Source organism: Hetaerina americana, unplaced genomic scaffold (assembly GCF_022747635.1).
Source record: "Hetaerina americana unplaced genomic scaffold, ioHetAmer1.1.p SCAF_8, whole genome shotgun sequence".
NCBI classification, from domain to species: domain Eukaryota; kingdom Metazoa; phylum Arthropoda; class Insecta; order Odonata; family Calopterygidae; genus Hetaerina; species Hetaerina americana.
Genome location: NW_027287427.1, coordinates 18010237 through 18033139, shown reverse-complemented (window position 1 = coordinate 18033139; position 22903 = coordinate 18010237). Strand labels below are relative to the sequence as shown.

General features: G+C 33.7%; 3 protein-coding genes across 7 annotated transcripts in view; 2 read left to right on the top strand and 1 right to left on the bottom strand.

The window, feature by feature from the left end:
- The window catches only part of LOC139697808 (spondin-1), a 204275-nt gene extending 201411 nt beyond the window's left edge, over nt 1–2864 (top strand). For 2 of the 3 annotated variants that reach the window (XM_071596657.1, XM_071596656.1), the window contains one exon: nt 2559–2864. In XM_071596657.1, the coding sequence (XP_071452758.1) occupies nt 2559–2752 (194 nt within the window). In that variant the 3' untranslated portion in view covers nt 2753–2864. The remainder of the gene's footprint in view (nt 1–2558) is intronic. The other variant, XR_011702818.1, reaches the window with a different exon arrangement.
- Nucleotides 2865–2971: 107 nt separating this feature from the next.
- mIF3 (mitochondrial translation initiation factor 3) lies at nt 2972–4022 on the bottom strand. The gene is made up of 2 exons (XM_071596662.1): nt 3435–4022; nt 2972–3334 (listed from the first exon to the last, which is right to left on the bottom strand). The coding sequence occupies exons 1-2, from the start codon at nt 3999–4001 to the stop codon at nt 3167–3169; spliced, it is 735 nt and encodes a 244-aa protein (XP_071452763.1). The 5' UTR covers nt 4002–4022; the 3' UTR covers nt 2972–3166.
- Nucleotides 4023–4099: 77 nt separating this feature from the next.
- On the top strand, nt 4100–21801 carry LOC139697809 (protein tumorous imaginal discs, mitochondrial-like). 3 transcript variants are annotated; one of them, XM_071596661.1, is made up of 9 exons: nt 4100–4293; nt 4445–4665; nt 7638–7898; nt 9105–9273; nt 9950–10081; nt 10564–10760; nt 11897–12110; nt 14343–14426; nt 21493–21801. In XM_071596661.1, exons 1-9 carry the CDS (start codon nt 4116–4118, stop codon nt 21501–21503), a joined length of 1467 nt encoding a protein of 488 aa, XP_071452762.1. In that variant the 5' UTR covers nt 4100–4115; the 3' UTR covers nt 21504–21801. The 3 variants fall into 3 exon arrangements, with proteins under 3 accessions (XP_071452762.1, XP_071452761.1, XP_071452760.1); XM_071596660.1 differs by lacking the exon at nt 21493–21801 and adding an exon at nt 12490–12629 and having other exon boundaries at nt 14343–14455; XM_071596659.1 differs by lacking the exon at nt 21493–21801 and having other exon boundaries at nt 14343–15046.
- The last annotated feature ends 1102 nt before the right edge of the window (nt 21802–22903 follow it).

Below are 22903 nucleotides of genomic sequence, written 5' to 3'. Positions count from 1 at the left end.
AATTTTAATTTATGAATGGGTGTACCAATATCAATAAGCTTGTCAACATTATCAAAGGATCCTCTTATAAAAGGGAATTATTATTGGTAGTGAATACACAGCATGAGAAATTGATATTAATATGAGAAGCTACAAGGAATTTCTGAATATGAAGTACTCTTATAAAGAGACAACAGCATTTTTGTTGCTGTTAAAAAAATTGTTTGAATGTGACACCTTCAACATTCATTTACAAAATGGAAAATAAATATGAGGACAGGTATGGAAATTCATTTCATGACCAATCCTTATTATCTGGTTGACAGTTTACAAACCAAAGGGAAGACTAAGAGAAATAATGTTATTGACTTCAATAGTTATTCAATGCCATGTGCTTTCTAACTTATTGCTGAAAGAATTTTATCTCAGTTTATCATGCACGAGGGACAGACTATTCCACTATTTCATTAAAAACATTTCTCACATATGATATATATAATGTACAAACACTGGTTAATTCATCACAAATAAAGTCAACAGAGGAAGCCTTTCGTTATAAAAAATCTATCTTAAGGTTGAAAATAATGTAAAACTTAGTAAAATCCTATGGTGTTTATTGGTTATTACGATAAATTTCAATGTCAAATTATGTTCCTTGATAAAACTGATATTTTTACTATGTACTGCCTTACTCTTAATAAGTTTTCTGTGATTTCCCTTATTCTAATTCTCCAATTGTAAAATCTTTCCTCCACATTACTTTGGCTCTTATCCTTAATCACTAATGAATATTCTACCTCTACCTCATTGATTCACTACTTCATGTATGGTGTTTTGAATTTTTATGATTTGTTCAGAGTTAAGATTGCCATTCACTTAATTTTAAAAACCAGGATGGCCTTACCATAGTATGAGTGAAGGAACAATTGCCATGAAACTCACTGCTTTATATTAAGGATGTGATTTTTATTCACAAATCAATTCATTTATACATGGTATAAAAAATGAACAAAAAATAAAAATTTAATACCAATTATACTTCTGAAGTTGAAGTACCTTCAGTGTCACCTATGTAACAGACATTTTTAGGATTGCTGGAAAGAGCCAGGAACCTTACCTTTTTCCTTAAAACTTGGAGGGACTATTGGGCAGCTGATATGCCCCATATAGTCCTGTATTAGCAGAATAGCCTTTACTGAATTTATTGAAAGCCAATTTCTTTCTTCTGCCCATTGTGAAATAATGTAAGAAAATCCCTCTTCATGTTTATACCATGGTCAAAGATAGAAAAATTGGTAGTTTTCCGCTTCCTTTATCAAAAGAGAATTGCTCCTCTGAGGTAGTATAACAAGAACCGAACCCTTTTCTTACTTAATATAAACAAAACAAAAATACTGAGATCCTCTATGCATGCCATTTTATTTTTTTAAAGTTTCATGTCAAACGTTTTAATTTCAGGCTTGACTTTGTGTGACTAATCAATTACTGAAAGAAATATTCAGCTTTGTTAATTCCGCTAAATGTTTTAATTACTATGATTTCAATATACAGCGTCCTGATGATGATCCTATGTATCAAAACCTGGGTTGTAAGATAAAAACATTAAAATGGAATTAACAAATCTGTATTTTTCTTTCTGTAAATTTTTATGCATTTTGACGACTGGAAAGCAGCTCATCTTTGCACGAAATGCTAGACCTAAGAAAAATGTACAATATATTACAAAAAATTCAGTAAAATTTGGTGTGTAGAACAAGAAATATTTGTAACTATCAAATCCTATTTGTCAAGAGTGCAGCTGTAGTTTGTAGTGGTTGGCGGAGAACATATGCTGCACAGCCAACTCCTATTATGGACTGACAAAATGCTTTTACATTCCGGTTTATGAAATTGTTATTTTCTCTCTTCCTCAATAACCTCTGGAATTTATGTTCGTCATATCATTCCAAAATACACTTTTCTTCACTTTGACTTGAGTAATTGAATTGTGAAGATAATCCACTACTCAACCAGAAGACTCAATCTGGAATTCCTCAGAGTAACATGCTTGAATACCTTAAACATTAAATCAAAATACTTTATAATGGTTGGAAACATATTTCCAGTATTTAAAGTTACAAGCATATATGCTCATAGCAATGAAGTTATGCATTGAAAGAGCTCCTTTAATATCTTTCATGACAAAACATGCTATTACATTAGTCACTATGGCTTTATAGTTGTAGCACTGGGATGCACTTAAGTTTCACAGGAGTCATTCAACAATTATGATATCAGTTTGCTTGTTTATATATTGGCATTTTACAATGGATTACTTAACAAAGTGGGATGCAGACTTTGCCTAGGCGTCTGCAATTTTTCTTTCATCGACTCTAAAAAATACTGGTTTGAGGTAGATGTACTGCTTGCACTCTTGGCATTTGTGTGTAAACAAATGATTCTTTATCTGGGATAAACAACTTTCTCCATGCAAGCACAGTCATTTTAGTCCTTAAAATCAGGAAATTTCTGGTTTTTGAGAATGTTTGGCAACCCTATTGAGTTAATGACAATTTATGTGATTTATGTTTTATTGTCAGTCTATGTTGCCTGCCAGCTGGGAGAATGGAGCCCATGGTCACCATGCTCCCAAACATGTGGCCCCAAAGCAGCTCAACAACGGACTAGGACACTTTTGGTTGCTCCAGGACCCATGGGAAAGCCATGTGGATCACGACTTGAATTTCGTCATTGCAAATTGCTGCCCTGCCTCTTACTTCCTAATCCATTGTAATTTACAATTAAAAATGACGAACTCATAATTTAAGGTGAATAACCATCTCAGTATAAAAAATCTGCGCTGTAAGTAAAATGTTTTAAAGTAAATTATATTGAAACATTATTAACATCTATGCTTTGAATTTTAGAAACGTAAGATCTCACCGGGTTTAAAATTGTTTAAAAACTGAGATAACAATGGATGGGTGTGGATTCATCTAAGTCTACAGCTGGAATAGAACACAGTTTAGTTCTTAACAGTGCAGAAGTTTAATAATCCCACAATTTATAAATTTCTCAGCACCACGCGTTTACCCCAATTCTTTATTGAAGGGGTGATAAGTTTACATCTAATTCTAAAATACAAACCAATTAATAGCCAACACTTTACCAAATTACCATAATTGCACCACACACAATAATTGAAGTTTCAAGAGTCAGCTACGGGCTTGTTTAGTTCTATTTTCTCTTGCATAGCACTAGATTTACTTTCAGGCAAGCTTTTGACATTAAACCTAATATCAGCATTGACCTGCCGTTTCTGGAGAAATCGTGCTGTTTCTTTCATGCGACTTTCTAATGTTTTGTAAACTTCTTCCTGAAAAGAGTGTGTATGTCACGATTACAATGTGTTGAAAGATAAAATGTATTAAAATGAATAAAGTTGGATTTGATAATAATGATAAAAATTTACTTACAACAGCTTTCGGGTCATTGGAATCCCCACTGATAACCACTCGAACTTCATAGTTTTTCGAAAGCCATTTATCCATCATCTTTACTTTTGATTGGATGTCATGGTCACTTATACGGCTGGAAAAAGTTACAAGCTTTTCTCGTGTAGGAGATTTGGTTTTGGAAGCTTTTTCCTTTTTGTGCTCCTCATTGAATTCATAAAGTGACATCAAACGGTACACTGGTCTTTGCGTTTTCGTGTCATAGTCTAACATCTTTACCAGTCTTAAATTTCTTCTTTTGGCTATTTTATGCCCATCTTCCAAGGACACGATGCTGATGTTTTCATCGGTTCCAATCAAAGTAATTTTAGGCTCAAATACTTTCTTCCCACTGCCCTTCTTGTCAGAACTTTCTTTCTTACGAAGATCTGTTCGACTGACCCCATCGTTAAATGTGGATAGACGTGCAATCTTAACACTCGATAATGATGAGTAACAGATGCATCTCCAGTTCTGCATTAAACTGTCGGCACACATACAAATTGGAGATCTTTGGGTTGCAATTCGAAATATTTGCCTCCACATCATGTTTCTGAATAAATTCTGGTCAATCCGCTGCTTTTTTGTTTTGGCATTTCATCACCGTCTGCGACCGCGGCGACCGCTAGGCAATTGGTCGTCGGACAACTGCCTTCAGCAGCAATGGCCACCACGAGGGGATTGTCAAGAGTAGCGGTTTCTAAAACATTTTTATTTTCTGCTTGGCAGCCTCCTAAAACATATCCCAAGCTATTATTTCATCGGTGTAATTCATGTGGAAGAGTTTATAGTAGTTCAAATGCTACAACAGGATTGAGAAATTTTCTAGCCACCGCAATAAGTAAGCATTGCGTAGTAATAAAATGGCAAATTTGCGTCATTGCAAATGCTCGCACAGTTATCGTATAGTGAGAGGATGAGTTCTGATTTTACCTTTGTTTCATTACAATATGGTTATGTTTTTTAATTGTCATAATTTACGTGAAATTTAGGTCCTCTACACACCCGGTATAATGTACGATGTATACACTTCTCATCGAACCACTTACAGAAGAAGAGGGACTACTATGAAATTCTTGGTGTGGCACGAAATTCATCTCCAAAAGAAATAAAGAATTCTTATTTTCAGCTAGCTAAAAAGTATCATCCAGATCGAAATAAAGGTGACCCTAACGCGGTAAAAAAGTTTCAGGAGGTATCCGAAGCATACGAAGTAAGTAAACATCTTTATTATTCTGTTAACATCATTCCAATCGGGTAGTAAAATGTGATCTGCAAAAACATCCAATGAATCGTGGAAAAACATGCGGTTTAAGATATTCTAAAGTACCCGATTGTCTCTTCTTACGTAGAGAGTTGAATATTTTAAAAAAGACATTGTCTCAGTGATTAAGCCTTCAACAAATAATACAACTCCACTCCTCAACTCTACTACCCTGAAACTATTTCGCGGAGCAAAAATATATTAGAAATCCATTTTTGTCAAAGGTAATTCGTTATTCGCTAGAAATACGCAACACGTTTGATTGTAAATACACATCATTTACTTCGGTCAACGTTTGTCACAATGGTTAGAGTTGACTAAACTTGTCCCACGACCTTAATGATCGGAAGTGGTGCCCACAAATAACATAAAAAATCATGCTGATGAAAACAATGTAGGCATCGAACTATTGATTACCTTTGCCAAAAAAGGTAGATGGATGTTAATTTTATTCGTTCATCAGCTAATTTCAGCCATAAAGTACGAGCCAGTCGTGGGGCAGGTCCAGTTAGCTAGAATTACTTAAGATTCTTTTTAACCTCATAATGAGAGTTTTGGAAGTACGATGACTAGGCGTTTGTCATGAGTAAGGATCAACTTGTTTTTGTATATTGATAGAAATGAGCTCTTACGGCTAGTAATATATAATAAATTTGAAACTCCAATAGCCGTAAACAGTTGACGTTAAACAGTTCAACTGTTTACGGCTATTGGAGTTTCAAATTTATTATATATTTGTTTTTGTATAATTTTGTAACTTAGGCGTTTTACATCCATTATTACCCTTGCTGACATACTACAAAATGGAAACATTAATTATGATCTTTAACCTTAGCTTTCTCCATTTATCCTCCAATAATCTGCTAGTACATGTAATTTGTGCCCAACTTTATAAGTGGTTGTTGGAGATAGAATTTTTCAAATGCAACAAACCTATGGAAACCTTTTTAACATGATAGATAGTTAATGGTGTTAAATTAGTGGTAAGGTAGCATTCCAGTAAAGGATTTGAATAATTATGACTTGATGAAATTGAATAGTCATTTTTATGCCTATGCTGCCATTTGTTCTCATAAAATTATACTTTTTTTGATTGTTTTCCGAACGTTTTTGTGTGTGCAATTACTATTTTTAGATTATTATTGATTTATGCTTTCATGTTCCCCAATCAACGTTTTGTTAATTTTGGAACATGTTTAGCCTTCAGCTACTTAAAATAAAGATTAAACGTCATACTTTCGATGAAAATGTACTATTTAATTTACATCTGAGATAGTTTGTTACTTGAATGTGGAATATTGTTGTGGTTTGTATAAACTGACACTTTTACAATATTAAATTGAAACTAACGAAGATACTGTATCACATGTGAGATATGATGTAATTGCTGCAGTAGAAGTCAAATGATTAGAATGGGGATTTTACTCAGCTTTGGAATGAGATTATTTCAGCTTGCCAATGTATCTTTGGAATTCTAAACTAATCAGGCATCAGTATCAATAAAAAACCTAGCAAATTTTTGTGCATAAACTTAACCTTGCTGTGTATAAAAATTACAGACTGAATGACTACAGATTTGGTGAGGCTAGAGCTCAACATTGACTAAGCATTTGCCGTGATGTAGAATCCCCACTTTAGGATAAGGGGACCAGGTCCATTTTTTGTACCACCTTAGGCTTCCAAGGATGGTCGTATACTTTAAAAATGATGAAGCTAGAATGTGCTTATTGCATTTTTAAAGATGAAGACAGTAGAAACAAAAAAACATCTAAGGAAAAATTCCACCCAAAACGTTTTGCCATGTTTTTGCAGAAACCTTGCGAGCAAATTAAGCCTCCATATTTTTACAGTCAAATATTATTTTAAAAAAATGGATATTTATGGTCTGGGACTGCAGTAGTGGGCCAATTGCTAGCTGAATATTTTGCCTAGTTGTCGTAAAAGAACATTCAAAAAGGGATAAAGTGAAAATCATAGCTTTCCATTGGTGTGTAGACTAAATTAATCTAGGAATAGATGGTTTAAATGAAGTTTTGTGTGTGCTTAGTGCCATCAGTTTCTAAAAATTATAGTCTTCATAACATGGCTGCAGAGGAAGGAAAAATGCGACTTTCCAGGAGCCAGTAAGAACATGGTGTGACATAACTGGTGGATAACTCAGTCGATTTTAGTTTTACAAATGTTGTCTTTCTTTGAACTATGTTGCCATGTTTGTTTGCTCTCTCTTCTGCTTCTTGTAAATTTAGTTTTGTCACTATGGTTTTCTCAATTTTTGTTTTATTTATCTTGGAAATGTCTAGATTCTCATGACAGTTTACTTGGTAAATTATGTTTATTTATTCAGTCCGATAATGCTGGCGAGCTGAGTGTGCTTCATTTGGTTAAAGGAAGATGTTTGATCAGATTTGATCGACATCTTCTAGAGAGAGAGGGTTAGGATGACTATAATATTTCTCAAGATAATGAACATGAGTTTCCATCTTATTTGAAGAAATGAATAAGCTTGCATTATAAATAGTTGGTGAAGGACATGCGCCTCTTGGCTGTAACCCTTATTTTCACTCATTGGATATTCCATAAATCATTTTCTGATCATCATATGCCTATTGCCACTTGTATTCCAAAAGAAATGGTAGTGCCAAGTCTAAGCCCCATACCCTTTGAGGATGCCATGCTGGAAATTCATTCAAATTTCTTGATGAATCGATAAGGAATTGAAATGAATCATTGGAAAACACCTAAAAATTTTAATATGTGTTACATTTTGGAATGAATTAATTTTTAAGAACCCAGTTTTTGTGTTGCTAGTGGTAAGGTAAACAATATAGATGTCTGAGCTCTGATTCCCTGATGCAATATTTTGTGAAACTTTATCGAAAATACTTTTCTTATTTTCATGCTGAGAAACATTTTTTTACCAGGTGTTGAGTGATGAAAATAAAAGGAAACAATATGATGCGTGGGGGGCAACATCAGAGCAAATGGGAATGGGTGGTGGCCACCCGGGGGGTGATCCAAGGTCTGGGGCTAGTGGGTTCAATGCTCAATCATGGCAGTTTCATTCATCAGTTGATCCAGAGGAACTGTTTAGAAAAATATTTGGGGATGCTGGCTTTAAGCAAGGACTCCATGAATTTGAGGATTATGCAGAATCAAATTTTGGTTTCGGTGGTGCACAAGAGGTGAGGCCCAGAGTTTATATAGAACTTTACAGTATGTGGTAATTGCATGGTTGGAAGTTAAGATCTTACCTTTGTTCTGAGAATGTAAGAAGCTGTTTCATACTCAATTTGTTTCTCTTAGTTTTGCAAAAATCATATTTTAGAGAATATGGAGTGAAAAGAATGGTATATTCAGCTTCTTTTGTCTAGCTTATGTAATGAATTTATTGATTATAGTAATTCTGCAGACTTGTCAAGTCACAAATTTGGTAACATATTTTAAGAGTTATAATCATTAAGATCATGTGTATTTATGCTAACTATTATTAATGTGTTTTGTGTTTAGTTTATGGGCAAGTTTTGAAATTAATTTCTCTGCCTCTGTGTCAACTATCACTAATAAATATGATGTAGTGTTGTTAATTGTCAAACATGTGTAATTGATCATATTTTAAGGTCAACTTTGTGATTATCTATAAAAAATTTGACGTTGAATTCTAAAACTTAGCAACTTAAAATTATAAAAAATCAAGGATAAAGTATATTCAGGTTCTGTAAATTTGAGGATTCACTGCAAATCTTTCCTTGGCAGATGTCTTTCTTTCCTATTTTTTAAGTGGCATCCTAACACTTCTACCCTTAAACCTTTTCTGTGATTTGCAGGGTACTCTGTAGAGGTAGATTTCCAACTTTGGCCGCACAACTTAGGTTAAATTTCTCCTAAAATAATGTTGCACTGACCCATGACCTGTGTAATCCCGAGAGGGTGGTCACAAGTATTCAAGACAATGTGTTACTTAACCAGTAATAAATTGATGCTGCCATAAGTATTGGCAGGTTGAAATTAAAGGAGGTTGGCAAGAGGTAACCTGTCTTTATTATCCCTTTTCTGACACCTCCTTTTTATGGATTGGCCAGTTTCTTCCAACAGGCATTCTTGGTAGATAAAAATTTTTGGGTCTATAAGGTAAGCCTTACTGTGGAACTTGATCTAACATGTTGCTGCATTAGGAAAAAGTTTTGTAAAAACACTCAGAGGTCATTGCCATTATTTGAATACAAATTTTGTTTGGCTTGACTAGAAAATTGAGCTGGGGAAGAGTCAAAGTTGGATTTCTACAAGTCATTTTACCTACTGATTGTTAGTCTTGAAGGATGAAAACCCCTCTTTAACTATGACATGTCTTCAAATCAACCTTAGTTGATGCTATAATTTATTTCTTTTAGGTGATAATGAATCTTACCTTTTCCCAAGCTGCTAGAGGTGTTAATAAGGATATCCATTTGAATGTTGTGGATACTTGTCCTAAATGTGTAGGATCTCGATCTGAACCAGGAACAAAAGCTGTCAAATGCACGTACTGTAATGGCACGGGAATGGAGACTATTAGTACAGGTAACTGGAAATAAATTAACTCATCTCCTTGGTTTGTTGATTACTATAAATTCAAACAGTTCTGTTCCAGGAACGTTAAGTTCATTGACGAGTGATGAGTTTTCATCACTCATGTGTGCCTGTAGTTATAAAACAGCAGTTCTCACAATTGTGAACAATAGTTGTTAAAAATGACGCTTGGTTTTTAAGTGGGAAACAGCTTTAAACAATTTTAAGCTTAACTCACAAAGTAGAGCCTACATGAATTTGAAAATTATTATTTAGATTATTTTAAAATCTTGAATCAGAATTTAAAATTTATTTTTAACTTATCGAGAAATAATAAAAAATTTTCCTTCATTCACTGTAAAGGTAATTGTAGGCTATTTTTGTCAGCATGTAGAGTCATTCAACCATTTATTTAACCATTAATTTGATTGCTTAGAGGCACTTTGAAGGCTTATTTGAAGTCATTGCCCTAGGGTTTTCATTTATTTCGACTCTACATGTAAACTAAAAAATGATTGTTTAGTGATAGTTGTGATGTGAAAATTATGATGGATTCTTTGTAATTTTCAATTGTTATGTACAGATTTGCCAGATGAAATTAATGCTTGTGTGGAAAATGTTACTAATGCTATGTCACCCTAAAAATTACTTCTGCTACTTAATGCATTATGTGATGTATTTTTTGCAGGACCTTTTGTTATGCGTTCTACTTGTAGATATTGTCATGGAACACGCATGTTCATAAAATTTCCATGTCAAGAGTGTGAAGGTAAAGGGCAAACTGTGCAAAGGAAAAAAATAACTGTACCTGTGCCAGCAGGTAGGTACTTTATTTTTCAAATTTCTATATTCCTTTATCAAATTTCAAAATTGTTTCCTGGTTGAAAACCATTTGTGAATCGTGGCTTCGTTTCCCATTTCTTCTAATTAACGAAACATTTTGTTAAACGATCCCTTATTGTAATTGGTAATGTATAATTTTTTGGCTACCAAGTCTGAAAGTTGTGCATAATGTTTAGATGGAAAAATATTGTATACTGTGGAATTTCTCCATAATAAGTCCTCCCAATTCCTAAAAACTTGCTCCTTTGAGTTTCTATAATTATCGATGGTGTTTCTTTAATCACTTATTTGTGAATTTTTATCAAGGATATCCAGGTCTCATAAATAGATCATATGGTTTTTGAATCAAATGATGAAATTTATGCAGTGACATTTAGATCAATTAAGACCACTTACATGAAAATCATATGTAAAAATGTTTTTCTACAGTTATTAAGTTTTGTAACATTTAATTTTCAGGAGTTGAGGATGGTCAAACTGTTCGAATGCCAATTGGCAATCGCAAGGAAGTTTTCATCACATTCAAGGTGGAGAAGTCAGATTACTTCAGACGAGATGGTTCTGATGTACATACAGATGCTTCTATATCACTCTCTCAAGCAGTGCTTGGAGGTGCTATTCGTATTCAAGGAATTTATGAAGATCATCATATCCAGGTATAGTAAAGTAACTTTGTGTTGATTTGAGGTGGGTTTCTTGCTAGCTATTGATACTATAATGGTTAAAAGTTTGTACTTTATGACTGAGCTTTTGCTGAACCTTAGTACTTATAGTTACACTTACTAATCAATTATGCAGTCTCAAGTAATTTGTACTTCAGATGTACTTTAATTTCAAACTCTTGTGCTATGTTTTCCCATTCCATTTTTTTTTGATATTTTCTTTTTTCCATTCTCAGTGATATATTTTCTTGGTGCTTACAGTTTTGATGTAACTTTGTCTTAAAAATAGGTTTGATAAAATAGAACCTTACGATTTTTATGGAATCAAAGTTACTTTTTTATTTATTAATACCTAAAATGTGTTTATGTAGGTGCTATGGATGTAAAATCTTTTTAAATTACCAATTCTCAGTTAAGTTGTGTTACTGAAGGAACAAATTCTTAACTTTTTCTCTCATTTGTTGGTGGATCCCTGAGGTAGTCTTTTACTATTACTTATGCTGGGTGAGCAATGAGTCTTTTTTTTTCAACTCCATTATTTATTTCTAACTCCCAAGTTATGAGATCGAATTTCTAATCAGTGTTGCCATGCATTTTGATGCTAAGTAAGTAATGCCTTTGCATAACTTGCATTGTAAATAAATTTAAGGTAAACACTAAATTAATGTTATCAAATTCTGCATGCTCATTCACTGCATACCAGTGTTGTAGTTGTACTTGTAGCATTCTGAGAGCAGTATCAAGCTTTCTGAGTTTCACTTTTCAAGTATACATATTTATAAAATAAAATTTAAGTGTACATATTTTGATGTTACTTTTAGCAACCAGTGTAGCTTTATTTTGACTTATAAAAAAATAGTTCCCCTGATTATGGTGTTGTTTTATTATATCATTTTTATTCTATCTGCATCATTTTATATAATGATGGGGTGTTGGTGAAATATATAATGATATTATTAAAAATTGTTTGAGAATATGCCATATGCCATGTATATGACTTAGAAAACAGGAAGTTTAGGTTTACTGCAAATGCTGATGAGGAGCCTTCAGTAGGAACAAAAATAGTGCACAAGTTAAAGTTACTGAGTAAATGATTTTCTGATTAGCTATGATATATTTTTAAATTTCAGATTTCTCCCGGAACATCATCACATGCCCGCATTCGCTTAAGTGGAAAAGGAATGAAAAAGGTGAACACATATGGGCATGGTGATCACTATGTGCACTTGAGGGTGGATGTACCAAAGCACCTGAATGAGAAGCAGAAAGCTCTCATGATGGCTTATGCGGAACTGGAGGAAAATACTCCTGGGACCATATATGGATTAAACCGAACTGCTGATGGTAAAGAAAACACTTCCGTTCTTTAAATAAATTTTATTAAGTTTTGGAACCATTCCTTCAAGTTTGAATGTTTTTACTATTTCTGTACAAAAATTTGTCTTGTTTCGCTTGGATATGTACTCACTTGACGTACACTTTAGATTCAATTGTAAAGAAACTATCGCCTTAGAGGATTGCCAAAATTTTATGTCTCCTTTTAGCCTGAAAATTGTTGAGTTCCAATTTTTCTACTCTGATCTTACAACCGTAAAATTTTCGCCAGCTAATGACTTGACAATGTGTTTTATTTTATTCCACCAACCACCCCAAAAATGCTTAAATTGGCATTGGTTGAAATTCAGGGCTTGAACTAATAGGTGCTTTCCATGTTTCCTCTTAGGAAATGAGAGTGTGAAAGACAAACCAATGGCAGGCTCTGAGGCCCAAGCGAAACAAAACGAAGAAGGAATTTTAAGTAAAATTAAAAGAGCCATATTTGGTTAATTGCAAGTAGATGAACATGAGAATGTAGTGATGAAGGTAAATAGTAATGACTAATTGCTTGATTATTTTTATTTGTGTATAAAATTTAAGTAGCATTTCCTCATTTTCTAATAATTCGAGGAATAAAGTAAATGGATGTGCCCAAGTGTAAGATAAACAGTTGTAGTGTATGAAATTTACTTGGTTCTTAGCCTAGCTAGCTGCTGTATCATTTAATTTCTCTTGTGCATGGAGCTTTTTGTCTTTTTCATTTGATACTAATTTAAAGTAAAGACACGTAATATGAATGCTGTTGTGAGATTCAGTGAGACCTCATTTTTACTGAAATAGTTTAGAAACTTATCGGTAGTTTGTCATTTTCTTTGTGCCGAAGGAATTCTAATGAATTGCAATTTAGTTCTGTCCTTTTATTTTCACTTCATATACTTCAAATGTCCCCAATTTAAGGCATTATTGAAAAAGAAAAATGGCAAAATAACAATGGATTTTTGGGGTCTCTTGTAGTTCACGGCTATCAACAAGTAAGGTTTTTAGACTCTGTTTAGACTAATATGTATTTTTAGTGAATAATCTTTAATCTAAGTGGAAAAAATAAGAAAGATAACCTTTTTTACTTGAGGATGAAATAAAAAAACACTAGGCTCACTACAGACTGCAGAAGTATAGAAACTTGAGTAATGATGAAAAATAAAAAGAGTGCAGGCAATCCCCTGTTATTTAATTAATGTGTTCTTCATTGTAACTTTAGCTTTATGAGTTGAAAATACTCTTTATGATAATCAAAGAGGCACATAAAAGTATCAAACAGCTCACGGCAAAGTTCGTGCAGTACACTGTGAAATTCACAAACTCATGTGCATTTCTTCAGTTATATATGTAAACAAACTTAACTAGCACTGTGAATTGGAATTTATGAATTGCTATTCATGATACATGATCTGCCAATAAAATCAAGCTGCAGTTTCTGCCAGCTTGATATTTTTAACTGCACAACAGATACCTAGTTATTATCACAACTCTGCAATCGCAGTATGTCTTATAATGTGGGCCCCTACTCAATCACGCACTGACATTTGCATCTCCTATTGCACTATCCAGGCCCAAAGTGGTCCAAAGAAAGAAAAAAAGAGGTGAAGCAAAAAGTTGATGGAATATTTGAGGGAAGAAAAACAACAAAATAGGAATTGAAATCGGTCTGTTGGTCACAAGTTGGCCCTATGAAAGAGAAGAAAAAAGGAATTGGATTGAACTGCTTGCAAAGTCCTAGTTATGACAAATTTGAGGAATTATTAAGATATTGGTTTTAATTTGTTAGAATTTTAAAGATGCCCAAAATGGAATTAGCAGAATATAGTTTATTATTAATCCTGATTTTATTGGCAAAAAACTGGAATCACTGCGAGAAATATTTATTCTAGTTCATTAATTCCAAAGAGGATATTTTGAAGCCCAATTTTTTTGCCCCCTGCATTTTGAAATAATCACATTTAACTGTACAAAGGCCCTCATTTTCACTGACAACACCCTCATTTTACCTACCTGCAGTTTAAATTCATCTCTAGGGAAACAGATTTCAATTAATAAGATATGTTGATGCATAATTATTATGTCAGTTGATGTGGAGAAATTTATTTCTAAGAAATATTTAATTTTTTATTTGGATTTAATGAAAAATGTGGTGTCATAATTTGATGTGATCATTGAATTCAAAGGAATTTTATTAAGCATTTAATTCTTTTAATATTGCAGGAAAACTTCGCTGCTCTGAGAAAAGGGGTCCTCTTGAAGCTATCCGAATGGTACTTGAAGAAATTGATAGAGAAAGAAAATCAGGTGATTCAAAACTTGTGACTAAGGAAACTTATGACTCTGTTGAAGGCACAGAGAATCTTGAAAACATAGGCATAAAAAAAGTGGTTGAAAATCTTGATGAGCAGGTTACAGACACTAAGAGAGGATCTATGTCATGATAATGCTCATATCCTTGTTTAGCATTCCCTTATCTCTACACAATTGCCACACCAGATGTCCTGACTATTAGCCCAATGTCTAGTTTTCAGTATGATTCCTTTATCACCTAAATGTTGTATACTTAGGAAACGTCATGGAAAAATGTGATTTTAGGTTCTTACATCTGTCTTGGTTCATCAACAAATTATTGGTGCTATTGACGTAGTGTTATGTTCATTCAATAGGCAGATGGGCATAGCTGGTTGATTATGTTGAGAGCAATTGATTGTAGTGATGAAATGTCTTTGGGACCTCAGTGTAAGTAGTGAACAATATCTTGGCTCTTTTTGTCTTTAAGTGCCCTAGATACAGCACCAATTTGTTGATGCAAAACAAATAATTGGTCCAACCAGTGCTGTGAGTTGTATTCCTGTTTTATCTGATATGCAACTACTTGTTCAATTTAGCAAAAATGTTCCAATAAAACAAATATTACAATAGCATTGTTCCAAAATTCCTTCTGTTATTTAAAAAAATTCTCAAGGATTTAGCATTTGAATTTTACCTATAATTATGTTCACTTTCTCATTTTAATGAGGACAAGGTTGCCATGTTTAATTGAAACCAATAATTAGAATTACAAGGCATTGGTTTTATAATAGTTTGAACCTTCTTTTTTTTAAGCATTTGCATATCAATCTTTTACTGTAATTTTAATTATTTTGGTTTGAGTATGATCACCATACATAAGTAAAATCTTATGAATATTTCTGGGTATAGTCTTATGGGCCAGTTTTGGATAAAACATTAGTATGCATAATGTATAACATATATATTTGTGTACAAGACAATTCAATGTCAACTGCTGTTAAATAAAGTTAGAAAATTGTGTTGCGATGTTTAAAGGAAATGGCATCGTAGTTTGAGTTCATGGTATTTACAGCATTTATTTTGTGTGGTGCTCGAAAGTGTTTTTAGTTACACAGAAATTGTTTGAATCGGAAGCCAAAATTTTGTGTTCATATTATACTTTTAAATTTGACAGTCCAAATTTCCTCTTAGTTCCATAAAGTCTGAAGCAATGTATTAAAAAACTGTTGGATTGATTATCGAAAAGTTAGACAGTAGGAACAAGTAATGGATCAGTGCAACTTGTTTTCATGTCCAAATCCAATTTGGATATAAGCTATGGTTCTTGGTTGTCAACAGTCTCAATAGTATAAATTATAACTCTATCATCTTCAAGGAAAAGGTAATCTCATTGAAAGTTAATCAACCACATCACGTTTGACAAAGTGGAATGGCGTGTTGAAAAGAAAATGCTATGTAATAGGCAAATTAGAAATTGTACACATAACTATGTAGATGTTTTATCATTTTGCAAAGCTTCATTTACATTCTTGTTTTTGTTTAAGTTTCACAGCTATAAGATGATTGTACAAAGATTATAGAAACGTGCCCTGTACAATGTTTTTTTGTAATATCTTTTACTCAACTGTTAGATAATGGTTGGTTACCTACATTTTTAAAGCATTTCTGTCTAGTTTGTATAAAACTATAATACAAAGTAGATGAAACTGTGAGAGTACATTTGACTCTAGTGAACTATCTCCCAAGAGCCTCTTCTTATTCCAAATTACTATGTAGTCTTAAAGAAACACTTTTTTTTGGAAATCCCAATTAATAGAGTGTACTGTATGCTTAATAAGCTACTGAGCATAGTAATACTGATATCTAGAATTCCCATTGGATCATGGATACCACGTGGTGGATTTAGTGATCTTAGTGAGGTTTTCTTCCTTGTCTCCTTGTAAGATTTTACTGAAAACAGCCTTGCTTGTTTTTATTAATATTGGGTCAAAAACTGAAGATTTTCATATGTATTTCTATTCTGGCTCAAGTCTCAAGAACAGGTTGAACCAGAAACTGGAGAGCCATACTAGCCCATCACTATTAGGAACATTAACATTATCACTGTTTTATGCATAAATTAAAATTCACATGAACAATTGTACAGTACCTGTATGTACCCTTATCAATGTATAAAACATGATATCCATAAGAAATATCCATCCATATTTGTAAGACAGACACAAGTAAAAGACTTTTCTTTCTAGAGAATCTTCTGAAAATATAAGGAATATTCACTTCATTCCAAGACTAAGTGGGTATTCTGAACTGAAATTATAATTGTTCAATTCCTTTGGATTGATGAAGCAAGTTTGAAAAGAGCTGTGGTATAAACAGAATTTTCGTGGTAAGGTTTTGAGTAAACTTACCTTGTTCAAGTTACTACTAGACTCTGCTTAGAGAGAAATTCTTTGAGTCCACTTTGACAGGAGCCGCTGGTTAGATGCTGCATATTTCTTGTGTGTGATAGTTTGAGATCGATGAGAACCTTTGCTATTTGCTCTATAGCTTTCGTAGTCTCCTCTGGCTGGTGTTCCATGACTGCAGCTAAAAGTGTTCTGTGGGCTTCAAGGGAGTGCTATGGCTTGTCTCATAAAAGACATGGTGGGTTTGTTGGCCGTTCTGTATTTCTGAAGAAGTTAAAAACTCTTCACTGTAAATGGAGGATTAAATATTAATTCAACTGATTTAATTACCTTTCTCATGAGATCTGTGGTCTTCAAATGTTTTCATTTCACCAGAGCAGAATGAGTGATATTATTGGACTTTCCTTGTGCTCCCACTTTTGCTTTCATTGTGAGACAATCCAGCTAACAGGTGATTGCCTGACTGAAGGCCCCTCCACTTGGATTTATGATCTTTATTTCAGTATCACTTAATTTACCTTCAAGAAAATAGATTTTTGGGTACGTGGACCCTTTGAAAATGTAATCAATTTCATAAATCTTACATTTTCTATTCCATTCTACGAAGGACATATCAACAGAATCGTCACCATAATCAGCCTTTAAATGACCATGAATCTCAGTAGGTGTCACTTTTTCAGCAGCTAAAAATTTGATATCAGTACGCTATTGAACGTGCGTTGACAGCACTAGAACACGTCTCCTTACTTCCGCTTCTCAAAATACAGTGGATGAATGAAACAACCTCAAACCTGTGCATGCATGTTGAGGGGGAATTTAACTTCCACATGCCACCAGGAGTGCTTCTGAAGGTCATTTTGTTCGAGGTCAACAAGCATGTGTGCATTAGTTTACAGCCTACCCTTGTAAGTATGCTGTCTGAAAGGTCTACCTGGATTTCTATTGATGAAGCATCATTTAGAAAGGTAACCCCTGTGTTGCCTAAATTGTTTTGAAATATTCCCCTTAATCTCTGGCTTAGTGAACTACTGACTCAAATAAGGAGTTTGACCTCATATAATGGGTAAGAGAAATGGTGATCTTCCCTTTACTTTCAGTACCTTTATGCTTCTTTTTCAGAAATAAATTTTTTTTTTGCCTTTGCAGATATTCAGGGAGGCATTTTCCTTTTTGGTATCTAAATTCTACTCTTCCTTTTATTGCTTCAAAACGCTGCCAATTAAATATAATTCTATGCACCCAACATTAGGCATGGTTCACTTCCTCCATTAGACTTTGCAGCCTTGACACACTTAGCCACACAGAGTGTTGAATCAGAAACAATTAATGCATCTGGGGGTCCTCAGCTTCACTCAAGGTGTGATTTTTCTGGACAACAGACTAGACGGGCAAGAACTGGCCCCCACCTTAATTTATGATGAATTTCACATGCCGTATGGGGTTTAGTATTACATGACTCCTACCCTCACCTGTTTACCTCACCAACCCTCCAGATTGATTACTATGGCTTGTTTTTGTCATGATGTTTCATTTAACGTAGCTATCCTGGAAGTAATATCATCGTGGTATAATTCTGTTTTGCCTCTTAAATATTTATCCACCTTAAAATGTTTATTCAGTGCATCTTAACAGTCATTATATCTTGGGCGATCATAGTTATTTGCACAGTAGAACATTGCCTAATACTACTAGTTCTATTTTAAATTCATTTTTTAATATCTATTAAGTAACTTCATTTCTGCATTGTCTTCCGTGGTTTGCTTGTGCAAACTGCCACATGCTGTGGGAGTGAGAATAATTACTTTGCATTTTTTATATATTGTGCATAAAAATGCCTCATATTATGCATTCTTACGGTAATTTGCTCATGTGTACATTTTTAGTAATTTTGTGATAATGGCGATTGACAGTAGAAACAAGTAAACTTATGCTTATAATAAAATATTCAGTAGCATGTGCAAAGAATGCATGTATGCTTCAATGGAAATTTAAATTTGTGGATAAATTGGAAACATTTTTCTGGCCTATGATGCACGGATTGGGAAGTTATGAACTTTGATAATGGTTTAAATATGACTAAATATGTTGACAATAAATTGAACTTCATACCATTATCTAAAATCAAGCATGTAAGCTGATTCCATGTTTTTTAAAAGTGATAAAACTAGAGTTAGAACATTTAACTAAGTCATAAAAATCCTTGCTTACTTAAATTTATCAAAAGGTGAATCATTCATGTAAATAATAAAAATTTGTATTGTTTGTGATTAGTTTTGTGTTTTGGTTGAAATTTGAAACCAAACTGACTAGAATGCACTGGATATGTGATCATGAAGACACAAAATGATCATATGCATAGTTTTATCACATATTATGGAAAACAAACACCTAATCATTGCTTCTCTTTGTTGAATCGGTCATCTTTGCCTTTCCTCTTTTCATCACAAGAAGTGATATTGATTGGAATGCTTTCAAGGGGAATTACTGCAAGGTACAAAGCAGTTGCTGGTGAAATATAACCACTAATTTTGTACATCAATGATATTTAAATCATTTGATGGGACTGAGGTTTGAGCCTCTGTATCCATATTGTCAATTAATCTTAATAATGAACACCAAGTCATTCTCTTCATGTCTCAAAATCAGAGGGGGTACTCAGAAAAAAGATTTTTGAACTTTGGGGATGTAATAATAATAATAATTATGCTTTTGATATGCCATAACTTGAGGGAATTTTTTGGTATAACTTTAAGATAAGTGAATGGCCATTGGCAGAGCATGGTGGTTGGAATCTTGAGCAAGACAAATTTTTTTCTCTTGGTAAATTTCTTGTAGTTGACAAGTTCTTCATATTAAAGACTGTCCAGGTGCATAATAAAATAGGAATTTTATTATGCACTTGGCCTTATTTTACCGGTTTTTGTTGAAGATCTCCAATTCTGCGTGCCATTGAATGCCTTTTCAATGTGTACAATTTTTGCCACCTGCCTTGGGCAGGTATCCCCTGTTGTGACTGCTTCTTTAGGATGAATGAGTTTTTTGAATGACTGTCTTAAATTTTCCTCCTATCTTTTAACTTATTTTGGGGGCATTGTGAATGATAATGGCATATGACTCATGGTTTGGAGTTGTCCTCTTATGCTAGTCTTCACTTATTTTGATATTGCAACCCTTTCATTCTTCATGAGTCCTTTGGTATTTTCATGTCAATGATTAATATTTTAAATCAAATTAGTGTAGCTTTACTGTTTATCACCTTGCTATTTTCTCAGCTAATTTTTATTTGAACTGTGATAGTTTTAGTGTTCATGGGTCTGCTGAATTTAATTTTCCAGATGCCTGATTGAAGGTCTTAAGCAACTTGCTTTTAACTATCCTTTTTTCTATCTGACAGATACTATAATAGCAAGTTTTGAGTATACTAGCTCAATTAATTTTATTTAATTTAAACACTGCAAAATTCACTTTACTGCTGACTCCCTAAAACAGGTCGAACATTGTTCAAATGTCATTGGTTTCTTTGCAATAAAGGAGTTAAGTTTTATGAACATATAGTATTATGAAACCTACAGGCACTCCCTTTTTGTGGGATTAAGATTCGCAGAAGCAAATCATATGGCTAATGACTTTTCTCTCAAATACCATCAGCTAATCATTCAACAAATCGATTGGCATTCCGGTTACAAATAATGTTCGCAAAGCTCTCATGACCTCACATAATTTGACTATAGTATATTATGATGCACAATTGCCTTTTGTGTATAATGGTTTCATAACCTTATATTGTTCCTGTGTTGAATTTCTTGTATGCTTGTAGATATTTACAAACTATCAACAGGAATGCCACCATACTTTGCTTCATGTTTATATGATCAATTGCTAGTTTCTAGTGCCTTGAAACCTGAAGTAGTTTTTTGAAGAGGTATCTCTGTGGAAAACAAAAATTGTGAAGTTGCCATGATGTTACTTCTAAAATGGGCATAAATTATGGTGAATTTCTGAGGAAATCTGAACAACTGGGAATGCACCCTTATCTGCTTATGTTAGACCCTTTCACATTATGAAGAAACAATGTATTTTCCATGTATTGTAGTGGTTTATTCTTTTGTCTCTTTATGAATCCTGGCAATGATTGAAATGATATGCATTTTATCAAGAGAAAAAGATATGCCTTGTCTGGTATGTTTCTATTTTGCGTTGAGATATGCAAATATCATTCTTGAGGTTTATTTTAAATGTAGCCTTTTTTGAACCTTTCCCTCCCTATTTTTACCATTTTGAAGTTAGAAGGAAGGGGTCCTATTTGTGTATAAATAGGTGGAACACACTTGTGTTTCAATGGACTTAACTTTCTAAATTTTTTCTCTTCAATTTTTAATTGATGTTATTCAGTATTTTGATTTCCCTTTGTGGATGTGGGATTGCCATGAAATATAATCATTACCACGTATAATTTTCAATTGTTTTACACTTCTGCAATCAGTTTTTTATTTTGAAAATTGGTTTCAGTCCAAATTCTGTTGATCTTCCATTTGCTGAAGAAGAGTAAAAAAATTGTTTCAAAATCTAAACACTAAAATTATTGTTTCAAAAATATATTTAGTAATGGTATAATTTGAAATTAACAAAGATAGTTACTTATGATCTTTAACTTATTTTTTCTTCAATAATAGGCTCTCAATAGTCTCTTCATGATGAAGATCAAGTTTTACCAGCTTTCCTCATCATGATAATTGTGAAACATCGAAAACTTATTCTTCACAATGTGAGTAACTGTAGAGAGTTCTTTCTGTAATCTCTTTGAGAAAAATACTGATCTTACCCTTCAATGAATTTGCCTGTGTCATCATGTGATGCCTACACCTTCATCTCCTGAAAAAATATGATGTTAAGAAATGTGTGGTAGAAGTGGTCTAGATTCTAGTTCTAGTCTGGTTCCCACACATCTGTTTTATGAAATAAATAACAGTTAATCATGTAAATTATGTGAATTTTATTTACTAACTGTTGGAAATTGTTATTAACAGATTCTTGTTATGATATTTGATCATTTTTGGATTGTTGCTGATGAAGGAAGGGAGTAAATAGTGAATGCATTTGGATTCAATGCCAAAGATAGTCTACTGGATAGAGAAAACATTTTTGTTGCCCACCTTAGATTATGGTAACAGAAATTATGAGTCATGTGACTTTATTTTATGTTGATTTTGTTTTGGTATTTTATGTTACCATGATATTATGTGCACCTGCTAATTGATTGTGGTCTCTAAGTAGGGAACCACTGGTGGCACATAAGTTATGTTCGCAAAAACTAAAACACAGAGAGAGTTGACGCACAAGTTTACATTAACGTATTTTCTTGTTCATTGTGTACATTACATCCCAAAGAAGTTACTACTTGGAAGGAAAATTATTTTAAGAGTAGAGTGGGCTTAGACAACCCCATATAAAACTTCATTTTCTCATATGGAAAAGCAGTCAGTATTGAAAACAATTGTACTACATAGGAGGGACTTAGAAACTTTGAGTAATGTTGAGGACATGAAAATTAGTGAATATGAAGTTAGTTGTGGATAGAGAAAATAAAGATTTGCAAGTGATGAAAGGTCTGGTGCTTTCGTAGTATATTTTGTAAACGAATTCCACAAGGTCTCCCACAAGAGGTTAGGCCCTTCATTTCCACCATACGAGGGACATGAACCCAGTTGAAGACCAGAGAGGAATTAATTCACAAGAGTAGTAGTAGTATTTAAGGGGAGGCAACCGACAGCTGAGGTCATTTGCCCCATAGGGGATGGACAGGAAAGGATGAAGGGTGGAGAAAAACCCGGCGTCGGCATTAGCCTACTCTTAAAGAAAGGTGCATAGGGGTCCGCAGCTTAATGTTCCATCCGAGTGACGGCGTACTCACTCAAAGTGCCCTCCACAAAGCACCTCAAGCAGGAATCGAGATACCATGAAAAATATTTAACCTCGCCGGGATTTGAATCCCGGGCCCTCTGGGTGGGAAGCCAGTACGATAGCCCCCGCATCAATCCCGATTCCCTAATTCACTAGATAATTTAGGACTGTAAAAGGTGAGGT

What these genes read in the sequence shown, in the direction of transcription:
- mIF3 (XM_071596662.1), bottom strand. Translation starts at nt 4,001, where the DNA reads ATGATGTGGAGGCAAATATTTCGAATTGCAACCCAAAGATCTCCAATT. An exon ending in CCAATGACCCGAAAGCTGTT is followed by an intron (nt 3,335 to 3,434) that starts GTAAGTAAATTT and finishes CACTCTTTTCAG; the next exon opens with GAAGAAGTTTACAAAACATT.
- LOC139697809 (XM_071596659.1), top strand. Translation starts at nt 4,116, where the DNA reads ATGGCCACCACGAGGGGATTGTCAAGAGTAGCGGTTTCTAAAACATTT. An exon ending in AATGGAGACTATTAGTACAG is followed by an intron (nt 9,274 to 9,949) that starts GTAACTGGAAAT and finishes TATTTTTTGCAG; the next exon opens with GACCTTTTGTTATGCGTTCT. An exon ending in ATTAAACCGAACTGCTGATG is followed by an intron (nt 12,111 to 14,342) that starts GTAAAGAAAACA and finishes TTAATATTGCAG; the next exon opens with GAAAACTTCGCTGCTCTGAG.